Consider the following 20,496-nt stretch of genomic DNA (forward strand, 5'->3'; position numbering starts at 1 on the left):
GCGAGTCGAGATGTTTCGTCAACGTCAAATTTCAACGTTGAGGAAGAAAGAGAAGAAGCGAAAGAGAGAGAGAGAGAGAGCCGTCAGGGCTACGCCTGACGAATCGTGAGTTACGGTCCTCCTAAGATCGATCTATTTCGAGAGGATAGCAGCGGCTCTGGTGGTTTGACCCCCCCTCTCAATTCTTGCCTCCCGGACACGAGCAAACTCGAGAACCGAGACAGGAGGAACGAGCTTGCGGGACTCGAATCCAGACTAGTTTTTGAGCAAACTGTTCTCGAAAGTTTGATTTATTATGCGCTGTTTAGGTTTATTAAGGTAGTGGGGCGTCTCGGTGTAGGAGCCTGTAGAGCGTGTCGGGTTACAAAGACGAACTTCAGCGGTCCCGGGAAAGAGAGTTGCATTGCCGAATCACAGAATTAAGGTGGGAACGAGCTTATTAATCGATTAGAAAATTGGTAAAAAGAAGAGAAACGTTGAAAAAAAAAAAAAAAAAAGAACAACATTGAAAAGCTTGAGTCGTGTAGGAATAGTTTGCGGACGAAGGCTTCTTGGCACGCCCGAGACGCGTAGCCACGTTTGTCGTCAGTCACGGAAAGTAGTAATTGGGCAACGGGTCACCAACCCAATGAGGAAAGAGAGCGAAAAGCTCGCGGGATGAATAACTAGTAACTCGCACTTCCTGGCCGGTTGACCAGTTATTCAGCGACAAGTGAAGACTCCAGGGACATTAGTCAAGTATGAGGGAAAATCTGTTAGCCTCGGGGAGAGCTCGATCCTCATAAAATTCAACAGCAGCTAGCCCTACTTGGACGGTTTTGCGGTGTGCCGAGGTTGCTGCCTCGAGCGAGCGTTTTCTCAGGCCTACGAGACTATTTTCGTCACGAGACGATGCGGTGTGAAAATATAAGTCTGGAAAAACAAACTCGCCGGATGAAATAACGGACAATAACTTTGCTCAGGGAAGAGTAACTGGTTGACGATGCACTTGTGTCGCCATCGAGCATCTCCGGGGCTCGTGGAGACCCAAAAAGACCGAGACAAAGAGCGAGCCTCTCCTTTTCTCCGATTTTCCGGGGCTCCACCGCGGCTCTGCCTCGCATCGTGCATTCTCTCAGCTCTCGCATGCGCCTCCTCTTACTTTCACTCCTATTTTGCACTCTGCCATCCTCATCCAACTCGAGACAGATTTTGGTTCCGTAATACCATCCATTCCAAGCCTATGCTAGCCTCGTACAGTCCGTCCAGGAATTCGGGATGGGAAAAAGTACCTGGGACCGTGCCCCGGAGCTCCGGGGACAAGACTCTCTGTCCGCTTCCCTCTGCAACGTTATCTTGACGAGATGACGACTCAATTGGGCCACTCGGTCGCACGTGCGCTGATCCAGGTGGTGAAGAAAACCCAAACCACTCGAGCAAACCCAAACGAACCCAAACAAATCGAAACCCTAAACGAGCGTGAACGAACTCAAACGAACCCAAACGAACCCAATAATCAAAACTCAACCTTACCGGAACCAATGAAAATAATGCCAAACTTTGGAACTCAACCCAACCCAAATGAACCCCAAGATTCGTTCAAGCCCAAAGACAGCACCTCCTCCTGGTCACCGCTCATCAGGTTCAGCAATCCAGTTTACCATTACCTTGAATCCTCAGAATGTCACTGGGCCTTCCATAATCACAATCGATCGCAAATGCTCTACTTTTGGGACACTCTGTACATAGAAAAGGGAGCATTTGTATAGTGTTGCTTTAATATACTCTACCGAGTTGCCTCGCTCTCCCCCTTCTGCGTTCCATACCACCATTCCGTTTCATCTACTCACCGAATACGTTGAGCACAGCATCTATAGCCAGGCAATCCCTTTAGCTGTGCGCACACACACACACACACACACACACACACGAAGACACACGCGTATGCCTACGCCAACTCGTTCCTCATCGTCTCTATTCGTCTCTGCTTTACAACATTGGCCAAAAGCATGCTTCTGTGATGCTAGGGGTCCAGCAGCAGGGCGCAGTACAGCACAGCCCAATAAGAGCGTCCACGCTGTGATCCTCTTTCGTTTCGCTCCTTGCCTCGTCTCTCTACCTCGGCCAATTTCCGTCCCGCCGCATTTGTCTTACTTGCCAATTGCCAACTGTGTACCGGCAGCCGAACGCTCTTAGAAAAGCCTCTCGCAGCTTCTTCTTCTTCTTCTTCTTCTTCTTCTATTCCCCGGTTGGCTTTTCCTACGCTTGATCATCTTTGCTGCTCGTTGATGTGCCAGCGGCCTTTATACCGGCGTCATCCTCCCTCGGAGTCGTTGCACCAATTCAGCTCCTCGAAACAACGCTCACATTTCGGTCTTTGCCCAGAATATTCCAGATAAAACTAACTCGTTTGACGCGTACTAAAACTCGGGGAAATTACATTGCAAGTAGTCCAACTACCGAATCATCGAATTCCGGTCATCAGTCAGGAGCCCATCGAGCGATGATGCTACGTCGAGGAGAATAGAAACACTCGGCGGATCAATCAACGCTACCAGATGATTATTATTGATGAAAAGACACAATGTCAGATTTGGCGGATTGACGGATGTTTGAAAAATTCGTCTCGAGGCAATGAACTTTGGCTCGTGTAGCTTCTCGAATCTGGAGACGCAGCAGAGTCTTGACGCCAAGTATTATTAACCCTACACCTCATGTGCCTTTTTTCATACCCTCAACCTCATGACCGGGGTTTGAACGCACCCCACTCTTTTTCTGCTTATAAATCCGGTCCTACGATGCTAAACTGACTTTATCCTACACCATTTTCTTCGTTTTTTTACAACGAAAAGAATGATGTACGATAAAAATAATTTCAATTGAATTTATATATTAAAAAATCCGTCGACAATCAGTCGATAATGTCGCTTGTTAGGACGGGAGCGTAGTTTGAAGTTCGCGTGGGGTGTGCTTACACCCCAGTCATGCGTTCTAGGGTTAAGTCTGGCCAATACGGACAGCGCATCTACTGGCAACTCACAAATGTCACTGTGACCTCTGGTGGCCAAATATTCAACCGCCCTAAACCAGTCGCTGCCTGGGCTTTTCTATATAACTATGTATACTAAATGTGGACGCCCATTCCCAGTCAATTTGCTAAACCAACTTTTCTTTCCCTGACTTGTGAATTTGAAGTCGGCTGATAAAAAAAAATTTAAGTCCCCCAAGAGAATGCGATTAAAGTAGTTCGGCCGTTCGATAAAGTGCCGTGAAGCTCCACTTTTTTTGCGGTAAATGCAGGTTTAAATGACGCTGAACTTTGCAACGTTGGAGTCCAACGAAATGCTCTAAAAAACCCCTCAAATAATTCCAGTGAATCTCCAATTGGATTCTATGCCGAATTTGCAATTCGTAGTTTTTCAACCTGCACCAATCATTCGTGAAATCAAACATTGGTGAATTACAAACGTTTTTTTCGTTCATTCCATTGGAGTCCAACGTTGCAAACTCCAGCGTCGTAAGTTTAAGGTTCCCTGATAACGGTAAGCACAGCTTCGGGGCCTCTTACCGGGCGAGCTTTGAATTATTTTATTTACAATTTTGAGTCTTTAACACGGTACCCTATGGAAGAACTCACAATAATTGGGAAAAAGTTGTATGGTGTTGGAGCTTCGAAAAATTCCGTTCCTCTAAAAAAAAAAAAAAAAAAAAAAAAAAACACATTACCGTATGGGGCTTTTAAGAGGATGGATCAGTCGGTATATCGCAACCGTGAGTGCGAGAGAGACAGCTGCAAATTTCGAAATCGAAATTCTTTGACACGGTTTGACCGATTAAAAAAAGGCTCTGTCAGTCGATTTTTGGCATCGTTCTGCGTAGGCTGACAGAGCCTTTTTTAATCGGTCAAACCGTGTCAGAGAATTTCAATTTCAAAAATTCCAAGTGAGGTCAGTCGACTGATCCATACTCTTAAGAAAGAAAAGATGAAAAAACTTAAGTTTTTGACGTGTCGAAAGCGCATTTCAGTCATTAGGTTGGACCAAATGGGAATGTTCGTCTAGTAGCTTTGCTTTTTTTAATGAATCGGCCATTCCTATTTCTCGGTGGCGTTAAACAGACGTAAACTTTCTTTCGCACAATAAAAATATTCCCTAGGTTACATGTATTTAAAGTGTTGGGCTCAGTCATCAACTAGTCAAGTTGAAGTATAAATTTTACCTTTCATGACATTTTTAAAGCATTTTATTACATTCTCGTGATAAAAATATTCTCGACGTATAATTTTTTATTTATTTTATCAACAATTTAGGCTTCAATTTAATCAACATAAAGTAGTTGCTTACTTGACTAGTCACAGAACGGCCGAACTACTAAAATGCGTTACCGATGATAAAAGTTTGTTGCCGTGACTTTCGTAATTGTCAACTTATCGTTGGCTCGTAAAAATATTGAGTTCAACTAATTTCGGCCAAAATCCCTAAAATATACTCGTCCTCGATAACTCGTCCCTACGTGAGGCTATTCCTGGTGACACTTCGCTGTGGGTCGTCGGATTGCTACAATTGCAATCTCCCATGTACTTGGCAGTTGGAAAATTGAGAGGCCGACCAGGTCCAATCAGAATAAGCAGAAGTGACATCGTCGTCAGCAATCCAAGCGGTCCAGGCGTCGACATCCGCTGAGCCAAGTGCACATCTCACGAGGATTTCGTTGCCTTCAAAACTGGACCAACCAGCCCGACATTCGGTTTCATCGCCGAGGCTGCAGCATGCTCTGGTGAACGCGCTCCTCTAACGGCCTCGATAAGCTTAATAGAACGCCGCGTTTTCCGACGCATAGTGGATTACGATAGCCGCGGAGTGTCGAATGATTGCATTGATGCGAGCCCTCCTGACCCCGGCCTATCAATTCTCTCGGCTCACTCCGCTGGCTGCGTTCGCGTGCGCTATACCGACTCAAATGGAAGTACCTAAACGCTCTGGGGCCAATGCGAATGCCACAAATGCCATATACTCTGGCGTAGTCCACAAACCCTAGTTTGGTCATCGTGACCCACCGGGTATCGAACCGGTTCACCATTAACGCTCTCCCCATCCGCGCAAGCGTTCGCTTCGGACCTGTTTTAAGGTAGATGGCACAGTTATCCATTTTTAGGGCTCTTTGCGGCTCGACTTCTGACTTTGTGCTTCAGCCTCCTCAGCTGGAGCTTCGAATCCGAAGATCCATTGATCCCTGGGACCAGGTTCCTTCCCAGCCCAAATTTTAAGGCTTTCATGGCCGTTGTTGTAAATCTAGGGATCGATTTTTCCAAGAATCCATTATTAACCGACCAATAATCAATTTTTCAGATTGATTCTTTCCCAGCACTAATTAATTATCCGAATCAATCTTCCCATCGTAAGATTCATTCTTCAAATACTGTTCTATAAGTTGGTGATTCAAAAAAAAATTCTGTGAAGTCGCGTCAAGTCGTTAAGTGAATTGAAGTATCTAGCCAAATAGAAGAAGAATAAAGTTACATTGACACGGTGACTTTTACTTGCCTACCTCTACAGAAGAAGCTGACTCGTACTTCAATTTCTCTGCTTTTTGTAAAAACCATTGTCATTATTTATTCTTTTCCATTGAATTTCACAGAGTCGATTCTCGGTCGATCGATCTCTGGGTACTCAATTTATTATGAAATTGATTTGTTGTACCTCAATTCTATTGGGATCCAACATGTGGGCGGGGCCTATTCAAAATGGCGCAGAAAAGTACCAGTGACATGTGAACGTGTCGCATTCATTTTCTGCCAAAATGTTCCTAAGCTTGGAAAATATTTGTGATCGGACCGGTGCAAATCCTGCCCAACGTAAGTTCTTGATGGCGAACAAGTGTTAGCAGCTAGTCCCCCAATTAAATGCGGTTTAAACTATGAAAATGAATCGAGTGACGAAATCAGTAACGTGTTTACAAAATGACGCTGAAGTTTCCAACGTTGGAGTCCAACAAAATGATCGAAAAAAACTCTCCAATGATTCCAGTAATTCTCCTATTTTGTGTTCCCTGCCAAATTTGCGATTCGTAGTTTTTCAAGCTGCACCAACGATTCGTGGTGCAAAAAGTTTCCAACTTTGGACTCCAGCGTTGGAAACTTCAGCGTCGTTTTACAAACCGCTTGTATGATACCTGGAAAGTTTTCATATCCCGGCGGTGGTGCACGTGAAGAATATTTTTGATTTTTACAGTTTCGTTCAAATTCCCTTGCAATTGATAGGATTTATAGTAGAACACGTATCAAGTGTCTGCTCGCATGCCTCCTTTTTCTGTTTCCACCCTCGTCCACCGGACTTCGTGTCTCTTTACGTTGGATCCCAATCGAATGAATCGATATTTTATTGAGAATCCGGCATTCATGATCCTTCCTACTTGTTTATGGAACTCCTTCAGGGAACTCCGCAGGGGTGCCGGCAGTGAAGGGAGCAATTCATCAGGAAGCCAGGGTCCAAGGTCCCCGTGAACGTCAGCAGCCAACTGCAGGTCCCATCGAGTTCCATCAACATTAAAAAGCTCCCGGTGAGTCAGACCCCGTTAGAAGATCAACACCGCGTCGAGCACACACGCAGAGGTTAATCCCACCAAGGCATGGATCATTCGCAAGCAGCAAGAGCGATGCATCGAAACGGATGGAGGGAAGCGTGAGAAAGCCACGGAAATATAGTTCCGGAAAGAAGCTTGGCGCGGAAGCCTCGAGCCCGGGGTGGCGGAGTAGAGATCCAGGGCCGGGGGGCGCTGCCAACCGAAGAAAGATGGGCAAGCAGATGCGACGGGAATGAGTGTCTGACGTTTGTCCTCGCGCCGACCTATCCCAACTGCGATCTCTGTCAAGCTCTCCCTTCATCCACTCCCCATTCCTAGCAGCGGCTATGCGAGTGTGCCTCGTGTTCTTTTCTCAACGGCTTTAGCTTCAGACTCGCGGGCACCAGCACCGAGACCGACTTCTGGAAATCCAATGTTCTGCATTGCGGTAAAAGACACCGAATTGCTCGCGAGAGTGTCGGGAGACACCAAGCCAAGGCCTGAAGCCACTTGGACTAGCGTGCTCCTGACTTTCTCCGTCTCTTTGTACTTTTCGCCTGCGCTACACCCCGCCCGATCCCGCCGACGTACCTTCGCGTCACCGGCCTCCTTCCGCACACTCGTATTTCACCAGGAGCCTCCACAAAGCCCCCAAACTCCGGAAGGCTCCCTACCCACCCGCGCGATCTGGGCGACTACCGACCTACGGAAATACTCGTGTGGTATCGCGAATCCATCACCCCCGCACGGAGCCCATTTCCGGCTCTCCGTACGCCATAACAGTCCGCATATTCGCATGCTTCCCTCCTTCACGCCGAATCCTCGATCCCGCCAAAACTCGAGGAAACTCCAAATCAGATGTCCCAACTTCGCTTCCCGGGGCTTTCTTCCGCGTCGTCGTTCTTTACGACCCCGCCTCCGGTGCTCCCACGTCCGGATAACCACGACGCCGCTTCCATGGGGGCACTGCAAAACAAACGGATTTTGGTTACTTTCTAGGGAAATTTCGCTGGCGCGGTGACAAAACCTTGGCGCTGGTGGTGTTGGAAAAATCTCGGAATTCGGAGCCCGGAAATTGAATTTTCTCGCGAATTTACGAGTTTTTCCATCGAAGATGGCCGACCCGGGAGGCAGTGCGACGCAGCCAGATTTTAGTTACTTGTTACTTTGGAAATGTTGTTGGAACTTTGACTCTAGTGCCTTTGGAAAACCCACGAGGCTGCCTAATTTCGACTGATTTTAAGGGCAACTGAAAAATCGTACTCGCCCTCGTTCCTAATGATTTTCCCCGAAAAATTTGGACTCGAAAATATCCATAATGGAACGAGAACCCAAAAGTCTCTTCCATTTCGTACGCCAAGCGTTCGAACCGCAATTCTAGAGCTGCCGACGCGTCAGACGTAACCTGCAACGCCAGTGACAGGAATCGCGTGTCGTACCGACTTAATATGTGTACCAGGCCTCGCGGGCTCTACTGATATAGCAAAATCTCAGAGTATGAAGAATCCCCGCTGCCGTATACGACACACGGCGTGTCTACGCCTCACAATTCGATCGTAACTCTTCGCCCAAAATTCTTTTCTCATATGTTGCATCGCGACCGATGCTTTGGATGAAAAATTTCCCTTTTTTTTTTTTTCTTTCCTTTTTTCATCAGTTTCTTATCTTTTCAATTGAGAAAGTTGTAAATTCTTCTTCCAATTTCATCGATCGAACGATAAAATCGTCTTGAAGCTAAATAAATGCAACCGAGGTTTAGAAATTTCTTGTAATATAAATATTTATAGATGAAAAGTTTGTTGGATTCGGGACGCGCGAATATCAGCTCCATCGTGCACGCTTACAAATCAGTCTCGGGCGTCTTTCACTCGGCATTATTCGGCGCGGGGTTTTCACACAAGCGCTGCGGAATAACGCCCGACGGTAAATAATCCGGCGGGCGCGTTTTCTAGCTTCTGCATTTCCATTTATCCCACAATTTATCCACGTGTGTGTGTGTGTGTGTGTGTGTGTGTGTGTGTGTGTGTGTGTGTGTGTGTGTGTGTGTGTGTGTGTGTGTGTGTGTGTGTGTGTGTACGAGTGCGTGGAAAATTCGGAAATGCCGAGACGCGCCTCGCTCGCCGTCTCTTCTCGCGGTAGGATTCGCAATCACGCTCTATATGCGGTTACTACTTCGCCCCTCCGCTCGTCTGACGTGACGACGACAGCTGCTTTCCTCCTGCCTCTCTTTCCAACTTGCTCCCACCTCCTTGAATTTTATCGCGTTCCCATAACTCTGGAAATGAATAAAAAGGAAGACACGCGATGATTATTAACGGGAAAATTGAGCCTCCAAAAACGCGGTTATTTGATTATGAATTTTTCCATTATTTGCGAGTGCGGAATTGAATAAATGGTAAAAAAGTTTTGACTTCCATAATTATTGGCCCAAATTTTTATTGATTTTTCTCAGTAATGACGCTCCTAAATTTAACTGATTTTTTTCTAATGCCTCAACTTCCTTAAAAAAATGGGAAAAATGCTGAGAATTAAAATTTGCGAATTGCTTCCTCAAGATGATCAAGATGCACGATGCTCAAAGCTTACTCTATGAGGTGCTATATTTTTCATTTTGGCTTCCTCATGGAGGAAGCTTTCAGCATTGTTCTAAAAGCTTGAGAAAACAATTTATTACTTTTTTAGGCTTATATACTGCTCCTAAAACTGAATGACGAACCATCAGAAAAAACAGTTTGCAACTTTCAATTTTCATCGTTTTTCTATTTACATTTAAATTAAATAATTCCGACAACTTTGCTGGAAAGTGTAGAGAATATCTTACAAAAATTCCAAAAATTAAAGCGGTTAGACGATTTTTCGAAAAACTCATATTTTCGTCAAATTCCAAAAATCATAAAATTCAAACCGCTCAACCGATTGTTCTCAAATTCAATACCAATCTTCCCATTATGAGAATCTATTTATAAAAAAAAAAATCAGTAATAAATCTTGAAATTTTCAGAAGTTACACACACACATCCGGACATTTTTTCTAGATATGATTTTTCGATGTTTTGGAACATTTTGAGCACATTGACATTGAAAACTGGAAAAAAAAAATTTCATCGTCACACAGCTTCTTCTATGACGATGCAAAATCAAGTTTAATTATAGAAAAGTGGCCAAATCGTAAGAATTTCGAAGTTCGAGACACTTGAAATTTTCGTGAGTACAAATTTTTGCACCAGTGTCGCGTCTATGAGTTAAGGTAACTCCTGTACTGCATCCTAGTCAAATGAGTGCTAAATTTTAAAAACGCTTTTAGACCAAGTTCAACCTACCGATTAAACTTATTGTTAGTACATATGCATTCAAGCATTTTTTATTAACGTGAAAAAATATTAAAAATGATAGTTTTGCAAAACTATCAACTGATAGATGCAAATTTCCATGATGACACATTTTCACAGGTATTTTTCAAAGAATCATCTGTATTTTTAACCGATATTATTGCACCAAGTCTCATTTTGTTCCTCAACTGATCCTCTATGAATTCACCACGTAGATATTCCTCTAAACTCATTCCTGAGAGAAATAATGAATGAAAAAGTTTTTTCACTTAAAGAACAATTAGCTGCAACGGTGAAACGATCAAGTTAAAAAAACGACTACACGGTGAATTCATAGAGGACCGGTTGACGAACAACATGAGACTTGTTGCAATAAAATCGATGAAAAAGCGCAGATAATTCTTTGAAAAATACCAGTGAAAATGTGTCAGCGTGAAAATTTGCATTTATCAGTCGATGCTTTCGTAAAACTAACGTTTTTAATATTTTTACATCTTAATGAGATGTGCTGTGATACAAATCCACTAACAATAAATTTAATCGGTACGTTAAACTTGGACTAAAAGCGTTTTTAAAATTTAGCACTCATTTGACTAGCATGCAGTACAGGAGTTACCTTAAACTAAGAATCTCCGTGAAGTTTTGTTATTGCATTTTGAAGAAAAAAAAAACGAAATAAAAAGCGACGCAAGATTGGTGCTCACCCGAGATTGCCGAAGCCGAATAACCGCTCAATAAATAACAATTTTTCAAGAGCACCAGACAGAACACTAATTACGTTATTTCGAGACGATTTTACGGCGGGGGGCCGCCTTAGACGGAGCGTGCAAGTTAATCGGGCGTGATTAGCCGGCATTAATTGATAGCGTGTGTCCACGAACACGAAAATGCAAGGGAGAGCGAAGAGCCCAAGTATCGTCGCGACTTTGGAGTTTTATGCCAAATAGCGCGAAGTCGACGATGCGGCAAAATGCGATTGTCGTTGGACTATAAATATCGTAATTGTACACACGATCTGTCCGGATTCCAGGCCATTTTTCCGTTGTTTTACTGAGCGGAAGTCTCGAAGGATGACTAATTGCAGGTGAGATTATTGGAGAGTGACCGAGCTCGAATTTCCATGGCTTTTTCGGCGAGCACGGTCAGAGAGCGATCCGAAAAAATATGGAGTCTCCGAGCAGGGTTTTCGGCGCTGAACTTCCGGTTCCCAGGCGACCAAGAAATGGGAATCGTGGAAGAAAAAGGGCTCCCAAAAGCTCCTTGCAATTCGGCTGCGTGTCTGCAACGTTTTCGAGTTATTCGAGGCATGAAAATCGGCAAAACGGTGGCGGCGGCGGTGTACACTTATTATAATGTCACGCGTACAAAGGGGCACGAGCACCACACAAATATCCGAGAGCGAGAAAAGCGAAAGATCGAGCTTGACGTTAATTGATGGTTCAACGATGCCAAGCAGCGCATTTGGAACGCTGGTCCACTTAATTGTCTATTTCGGTTTTATTTATTTATTTTATCCTGCCACGCTCACCTCTGACTCGCATTCACTCTCCACCCGGAGACGTCTCAATCTCAAATCGATAAATTTTACTCATTTTTTCCTCCCCGCTCCGTCGCACTCCCTTCAAAAGCGCCGCTCTACAACTTCGGACACAATTTCCCTGGGAATTTATTTCTGAAACTGAAAAAATATGTCAGTAATAGAAATATGCATTTTCCAACACTTTTTAGCAAACGAACCATTTTTTTACAACATTTTCCGTCTAAATTATGAAACATTTTATCTTTTTCGGCAATACTTTTTCCAAAATAAATTTCAATTAAATGAAACGAGGTTTGAAATAATGAAAGTCAATGGGAAAAGTGAGAAGAAAACAATGAAAAACAATTTTTTTACGAAAAAAAATTTAAATATTTTTATGAAAAAAAAAAAAAACACGATTTGAAAAACAATTCTTTATGCCAAAAAATGTTTAATGGCCATAACAATAATTGCAAAAAATAAATGGAATGTTGAAAAGAAAATTTTATTGTATGTTTATTCTTTCACTCATTTTTCGCATTTTTGCTTCCTCATAGAGGAAGCTATGTGATGATGAAAATTTTTTTTTTTTCCATTTTTCAATGTCAATGTGCTCAAAATGTCCCAAAACATCGAAAAATCATATCTAGAAAAAATGTCCGGATGTGTGTGCGTGTGTGTGTGTGTGTGTGTGTGCTGCGCGTGTGCGTATGCAACAAGCAAAAATTGTTGAAAATTAACTGATCCCTTGTACATCAAAAAATAATATACAGTGCTGGGAAAGTTTTGAACAATGGCAAAAGGATCAAAAAACTACTAGTGTTGATGAATCTCGATTCTTGGTATATTTTAAAGAATTAACTTTCGAAAACATTGTACTAAATTGATAATAAACGAAACAATGGATTTGTTTTTCGTCTTTCTTTTTCCATTGAAATCCTAGATCAAAATTAAAGGGTGAATTTTTTGGAACTATTTGATGAAATAAAATTTCGAAAAAGAAATTTACGGAATGTAAAAAATTGAAGTATTGAAAAAAAATGGCAGAAAAATCGCAAATTTTTTGCCTTTTGAAAAATTTAAAAAATGGGTTGGAAATTTAAAAAAATGATTTTTTTCAGAACTCTTAGGATTCCGTTCTTTTTTTATTAAAAAAAAAAAAAAAAAATCTGGTTTCTCAAAATTCGAAAAATTTTCATCTCCTTCATGATTTGTGATTTTTTTTCAGCGTTGAAAAATTCAATTTTTTTCAATTTATACATTTTTTATTGAAAAAAAATGGTTTCTTCAGAAATTTTTATTTTTTTAAACTTTATTCTTCTACTTAAATATAAATCACTGTTATTATTCAATTTTTTTTATAAATTTTCATAAACCCTGAAAAAAATTCAGCGAGTTTTGAACTCTCTGTTCATTCATTACCTACACTGTATACGTTATCGAACTTTCCACATCGGTGAGAAAATAAATAGTATTTGCACCTCGGAAGTAAAGTAGGCCTCCGTACACGCAAATCTGTCGCCCTCGCTTCGCTCGGGCGACAACGATATGCGTGTAGAGAAGGACCTACTTTACTCCCTAGGCGCACATTATACTATTTTTTTATAAATAGACTATCGTAATAGGAAGGTTGGTATTGAATTTAGGGAATATCGGTTGAGCAGTCTAAATTTTATGATTTTTTGAATTTTACGAAAATATGAGTATTTCAAAATATCGTCGAACAGCTTTAATTTTTAGAAATTTTGTAAGATATTGTGTATAAGTCTGTACTTCCTCTACACTTTCCAGCAAAGTTGTCGGAATTATTCAATTTAAATGAAATGGAAAAACGATGAAAATTGAAAGTTACAAACTTTTTTCTGATGGCTCGTCATTCAGTTTTTTTTTTATGGATTTAAACAAAAAGAGATAAATTAAAGTTCGTAAAAGAAGGTAGAGAAAATACATTATTTCCTTGTATACAAAAAAATGCTGCAAATTAATATTTGTAAATTGCTTCCTCAAGATGGTCAAGATGCACGATGCTCGAAGCTTCCTCTATGAGGAAGCCAAAATGAAAAATATAGCACCTCGTAGCTTTGAGCATCGTGCATCTTGACCATCTTGAGGAAGCAATTTGCAACATTTTTTTCCATTTTCATGTAAACAGTTTTTCCCCCTTTTTCAAAAAATACTCCAAAGTGATTGTTTTGATATTTTCGAAGAAACGAGCTCGTACGAAATTTCGACGAATGAGACATCGCGATATTTTTTCCATCAGTACATTTTTCAAAATTTTCATCCCTGGATTTGATTCGATTTGATCGTTTATTATTTGCCTTAGTGTAAATTTTTAGGCAACGAAGCTATGTACAGAAGTCAACTATAACAGTTGAACAAACTAGGTTAAAGAGTACAATTGATACAAAAGAACAAGCATAAGCGAAAGTGAATCTCATAACATAGTCATACGCTATAGTTACACTAGAAAATATAACCAAAGACTTAAGGAGTTTCGGTACAGGCGATACAATGTTGTCATGCTAAACCATGATAAAAACGTAAAAAATTTCAAAAAGTTCAGAATTTTATAAAATTTTGTGAACATATTCTTTAGTGCCAAATTTGACAATAAAATTTTTTTTTAATTTTTCTTCTACACAGTTATCGAGTAATTGATCACTAAAGTTCACGTGTATAAGCTTCGCTTTTCCATATATATATAGGTATACATTCCGGGCATAAGAAATCTGCTTTGATGCGTAATTAACCCTAGAACGCATGACTGGGGTGTGAGCACACCCCACGCGAACTTCAAACTACGCTCCTGTCCCAACAAGCGACATTATCGAATGATTATCGACGGATTTTTTAATATATAAATTCAATTGAAATTAGTTTTATCGTACATCATTCTTTTCGTTATAAAAAAAACGAAGAAAATGGTGTAGGATAAAGTCAGTTTAGCATCGTAGGACCGGATTTATAAGCAGAAAAAAAGTGGGGTGCGTTCGAACCCCGGTCATGAGGTTGAGGGTATGAAAAAAGGCACATGAGGTGTAGGGTTAATCGATAACTAAGCAGAAGAAAATTTTGAAGAAAATTGTGTTTTCGCACTTGATGTTGAAGAACATTATCACCAAATTTGATCAATTTCTTAATATTTAGACTTCCGTACCGAAACTCCTTAACTTAATACTAATCTTGATCATACAGTGAACCATAAAATCATAACTAAATCAAAATCAAAATACAGCTCGTGCAAATTAAATGATACAATTATATGAAAATTTATAATTAGAGAATGTAGAGGTGTGAGGTCTTACAATTATGCAAACCAAGAAGCTTATTTTAAAAGTTATATATACATTTAATAACTAGATACTCTAGGATAAACTTAAAAATCATGTATACCCCGAATACTGCTGATAAAATAGTTTTATCATTAATGCACCCAGTTGTGCTTAGTGTGATCCGCTTCCAGCAAGAAAGCGTACAACCTGCACCTCCAAACTTGAGGCAGAAGTGACTTCAACAGGAAGAGAATGCCAGTTATAGCAACCAGACACACAAAACGCGTTTCTAAATGTTTGTGTTCGATGTGGAGGAATAACAAAATCGTCATGACGAGAGAGTGCAGTTACGAGGGAATGAAAAAAAAAAACGCTTAAAAATTGTTCATTCACCGCTAGTGTCATCAAAGTTACTGATGTAATTATATTCCGGGCTGTCTAGCATGGCATGAAGAGACGATTTTCGGTTCCCACGTGTGCAGCAAAGCCCAAGAGAATTTCCTCGCGATTTCTCAGGGGACGATGAAGCAGAGTGGTGGAAAGAAGAACGAGAAATGAAATGTGGGAAAAAATGTGCTTGATCCTCTCTCGCTATTCGAATTGGCAGCCGAGAGATGCGAAGAGAAAAAAAAAATCTCGAGATTCACCGAATCGAGATTTCGTTCTCTTTTCCGTCACATCTGGACATCTCTTGTTAAGCTGAAAATGGAAAGCCCAATATGAAAAAAGTCGGAATAAAATATGAGCGAGCTGAATCCCGAACGAGTCGTGCAAATAATGAATTCCATGAAAATTTATTTTTCATTCATTTATACTCGAGTTATTTTATTTAATCGAATTAAAATAATTTCATTTAATTCGCTCGTTTCAATTTCTATACAATAAATTTAATGTTACTGACAAAAAATTGTCGTCAACGTCGAATAATCGAACGTAATTATTAATTGAATTGAATTGTTTGTCGATTCAATCGAATTTTTATCGAATATTATTCGATAAAAATTATTCGATTCTATAACAACATTGTAATGATTTTTTAATTAATTTTCCAACGACACATTTCAGTAATGAATATTGAATGAAAATTTGCATTTAATTTATAAATTTATTCGATTCTTGACGTTAATGACATCCTTATTCTCATCGGAATCGAAGCTCTTTCTTTCACTAAAATTAACCAGTGAATTAAATATTTATTACAAAAGCCTCCGTCGATATTTAATTATTGGAGAAATATAGTCAAGCCCTTTATTTCCACGATATTACGTCTTGCTTACACTATCTCGAAACTCGTCAACCTGTATTACGAATCAAATACAAAGAGAGGAGGGAGAGAGAGAGAGAGAGAGAGAGAGAGAGAATTGCTGTCAGGCATGTCACACTTGCTCGCAGCTTTAACGTTTCCCTTTCGTTTCCTTCGTCCCTTTCACCTTGTGGATCAAACGCCCCTTCCCCTCGTTCGCCGCTGTAAACAATTGCGAAAGTCCGAATGAAAATCAACGTCAGTCAAACTCCGCTCTGTTCACTTCCAATATTGTTGGAGATGACACAATGCAAATGTGAAAATTCATTTTCCTCCCTTTTTTTCATTCCGTGACAAAAAAATCAATTCGTTTGTATACATTCGGAATTTCGTTCTTTGCGATCATTCTATGTTTGAAAAACACATTCGTGTGAACTAAATTTCAATTCCGACGAACTGACTAAACAAAAGGAAACGAAAAATTCTTACCTCCTTCGATCCAAAGAGTCGAATTTCTGCTGGAATTCTTGACAAACCGTGACGGGAATGTGATTTTTACTGTCAGGTAAAATATTCGGGAAACTAAGCAAAAACGGTTGGAGTTTCGGACGAAAATTCGAAATTCACAAAATTTTGACCCTTTTTGCCGATGATTATCTCTCGGATTTTCGAAGAATCTTGTCAGTGTGGCTGGGAACGATGGAATCATTTCAATTCCAAAACCTGCAGGTTTTGAGGTTAGAAACGATTCGGTCGGAAGTTGGGAGAGCTCGAATTTCACCGATTCTATAGAAATAATATTCCGTACGAAAAATGGACTATAAATTTGATTTGGTAGTTGAAAAAAAATGAAATTCGCCGAATGCATGGAGCGAGAGGTCACGCGCGTCGTTTTCGTCTCTCTTTTCTTTCTTTCACCTTCGCAGTGTGTTGGCGCGCGCGGGGTGAATCTTGCGCGCGCGCTTGCCCCGCCATGTGCTTTGGCGCGTGGAGAAGCGGCGGCTCGCCGCTCGCGTTAGTTCAGTCGTCGCGGCGCGCTCGTGGCGTGCACGTCGGACATAGGAGTTTTAGCGGATTTTCCTTCTGACCGCGGCGTTGAAAATCGTCGGTAAAAGATAATAAAAAAAACTAAACAATCCAAAAATCCGAAGCCCAAACCTCCGAAGGCATCGCGATAAATTGCGCCGTTTAAAAATTCGTGGTCCACAGTGAAATCAATAAATTGTCTCTAAAAACAGATGCGAAAATGGGAAAAATATTTTTTTATTCGTCAGTTATCAAGAGCGCTAGCGATAATTGAGCGATATGAGGAAGTTCCCAGCCCAAGGTCGCGAGCCCTCGAGACGCAAAGACAATTTGAGAAAAAATCGTAAAAACTGGCTCCTGAAATTACAATAAATCGAGCATCGATCCTTCCCATTGTTCGACGGACCCGCGGATCTCGGAAAAACGCTGAAAACCGTTGACAAATAACCGGCCACTCTCGTCTCCGCGAGCAACCTTTAAAGCGTTATTTCAAATGTTATTAAAATAGAGTGACACGAGGTTAAACAATAAATCGAGTTCCGGCTCTCCCGTTCCAAATGCCAAGGTGATTAATCGTCCGGAGCATATTGCACCGACACGAATTGACCAATTTTCCCCCCACCCTACCGATCAAAAGCGTTTATATCGAGGGCAAAAAATAATCTTAACGACCAGATAAACGCCGCGATAATACAGGACAAATAAAAAACAATAATAATAACACGTTATACTACTGTGATCAAAGAACACGCGTGTCAATACTTCGTGAACTCGACACGCTCTGTTGCGATTTAAAAAAAGAGGATTATCCATGTTATTAGAAAACAAATAAACAATCGCTGTCTCTCGCCGGGCGCCTCGAACGTTCTTTCTCCTCGCTTTGTTTACTTCCTTTTTTCTCTCCTACTTCCGTCGAGTCGTGTCATGAAAACCAAATCTGTCAAAAGCACAAAGAAATTAATAAACACGAATAAATCGACGTTTCGTCAGTTTTCGATCGATTCCTCGCCGGCCAATCGATTTATCCAACGATTCACAGTTTCTACCGATCGGTGGTTGCGCTCGTTTGTTTTTCAACGATTTTAAATTGTTGAAATACTCGGAATTTCGTTGTTCTACACTGAAAAAGGATTTTATTCGGCGAGGATGCATCACACCGCACCTTGGTATTTGCCATGGGGCTTGAAACTCGTTCCTCTGCCAATACCGCCTGGACATCCGGCTTCCGGTATTCCCAATCCCGCAGGGCTGCATCTTCTCGCACCACTTCCCGGTATTTACGCTCCGGAGCCTCGAAAGGTACGAGAAAGAGAGTCGAAATTATTTTTCTTTCGAGTTTGAGACGAGTCGTCACGTTTTTTTCCGCTCGTCCACGACTCTCGGTAATTCTTGCAAATTTCTCTCTTTTTTTTTCAAATTTTCATCGACACTAAAGTTTTATAGAGATCATTTCACGAGACTCGAATCGAAAGCAAGCTTCGGCCAAATGTTAATGGCAGCGGCAAAAAATTTGACGGTTTTTCCGACCGAGTCGCGAAACTTCTCGTCTTTCGTAACTAGAAACGCGCGTTTCTCGATTTTTTCACACGGCAAAACATGAATTCCTTCCAAACGTTTTTCTTTCCTTAATCATTTCAAAATCTCCGACTGATTCATGCAAAACGAGAAAAGATGCGAGCTCGAGCTCACCTTTCGGAACTTTCGGGCAAATAATTCCACGAAAATTGCTCGCACGGGACGTCGGACAGTGGAATTCGAAGAAAAGGGACGAAGTTCACTTCGCGCGACGGAAAAAAATTTGACGTTTCGTCGAAAGATCATTTCTTTTTCAACGATTTTGCAATATTTCTTTCAAAAACATTAAAAAAATGTTTTTTTTCTTAACAAACCTAACAAATTTTGAATTTCGTCGAAAAATATATCGTGTCAATAGAAACGTGTGAAAACTCGGTTGAAACAAAACGCGATTAGTCGATTCGAATTCACCACTGTAGCAATGAAATTTTCCAACTTTTCCATTTATTTTTCAATCCGAAGTTGAAACTAAAATTATTCGAATAACCAGCTGTTTTAAACCCGGTAAAACGCATTCTCGAAGCGATTAAAATTAGTGAGGTTAGTCGCGAGGACGCGAGTATCGGCGGTTCCATTAAACTGGCCATAACTTCGTTCCGTTGGCGCGGGATGAGTGTTTCGATTTCGTTTGAACTTTCGTCCACGAGGCATTTCGTTCAGCGAGAAATTGCATTGCAAAACGTCAGTGTTGGCTCGTCCGTCAGATTTAATAGCGATGGGCAAAAAACCAGTCGTCCCTCGATTAATTAAACGATTTATTATTCAGCGTTGAATCGTACGCGCGCGCGCGATGGGAAAGAAAGAATAAAGAAAAGGAGGAGCTCATATATGCGAGTTTCCTTCGATTCTCGGAGGCCTTTTTTTAAGCACTGACGTTATTTCGTTGAATTAAAAAAAAAAGGAGAGAGAAAAACGAGCGGTTCGTCCTCGTGACGCAGGACGAGCCTATCCACGGGGAAAGCATAAATCTTTCGGCTCCGCAGACAAGCCACAGAACAACATTTTCTTCACGAAATAATTCCCCGCGCGCGCGCGGGAGAATTTGCTTCTATGCAAATTCCATTCCGCCACAGAAAAATATGACCGTAAATAACGATTTTTTCTTCTTTCCTTTCCGATTTTTATTTGAGCCTGCCACTGCCGATAATTGGTCGGGAAAAATGTGTGGCTGGCGAACTAGCGCGTTAGGATCGAGGCGAATATTCTCTTTTCTCGAAGACTCGACACTGCTAACTTCGCTTCGATTAGACGAACAAATATTTCTAGCCGAGTAACGCTTTCCGAGGGGAATTCATTTCCGTATCAGTGTATATTTTTTTGTATGAAAATTATCAGCGAATTATAAATTGACGTCGAGGCTGCTCGCGACGCGAGGCCGGCCTCGCTTCACGAGCATCGAAATCTCTCGTATTTCTTCATCCGAATCGCAACGGTTTTATTTCACCCACTTTAACAATGATCGTCGAAAAACAGATGGAAAAAGAAAAATTTCTTTTTTATTGATACTTTTCAACGCTTTCACCTTCGTTTTGGAATTTATTTTATTAGAATTTCTTTGAAAATCTTTCCCTCTTTAAGATTCGTTGAAAAACAGGTCAAACCATTTTGTTGAATCCATTCGTCAGCATAACCGTCCAGGCAATAAAATTTTCATTTTTCGACATTCGGCTCATTAAGGTAGATCATGCCTGAAGGATCGTCGTATTTCATGGATGTCTAAATTGGGTCGATTTTTACTTCCTTATTGAAGATATAAATTTAAATTAATGTCAGAGTTATAATTTCGAAATTGTAAATAAATTTGTTCAACTTATCCTTTGGCGAATGAAATAACAAGCCGTCACTGACCGAACCCGAAATTTCATTCGTCCCTGGCTAAAGTACTATATAGTTTTTTATGTAAGAAATCACATTAGAGAAGGCAAAGGGGAAACAGAAAGGGACGTGGATCAAGAAAAAAGTATTAATAAAAAGACAGAAGGCTTTGAC

The 20,496-nt window shown here is 41.1% G+C and overlaps 1 protein-coding gene across 2 annotated transcripts in view; it reads left to right on the top strand.

Annotated features, from left to right (window-relative positions):
* Positions 1-20,496, top strand: part of LOC122417695 (RNA pseudouridylate synthase domain-containing protein 2-like) — a 114,370-nt gene that overhangs the window by 24,671 nt on the left and 69,203 nt on the right. Inside the window, exon 1 of one of the 2 annotated variants that reach the window (XM_043431458.1) lies at positions 16,943-18,231. The exons of the other annotated variant lie outside the window; for it this stretch is intronic. Coding sequence (XP_043287393.1) covers positions 18,079-18,231 — 153 coding nt within the window. The 5' untranslated portion in view covers positions 16,943-18,078. Of the gene's footprint in view, positions 1-16,942; positions 18,232-20,496 lie in introns of those variants that run through there. 2 annotated transcript variants of the gene reach the window in all.

This window comes from Venturia canescens, chromosome 11, assembly GCF_019457755.1.
Source record: "Venturia canescens isolate UGA chromosome 11, ASM1945775v1, whole genome shotgun sequence".
Classification (NCBI taxonomy): Eukaryota; Metazoa; Arthropoda; class Insecta; order Hymenoptera; family Ichneumonidae; genus Venturia; species Venturia canescens.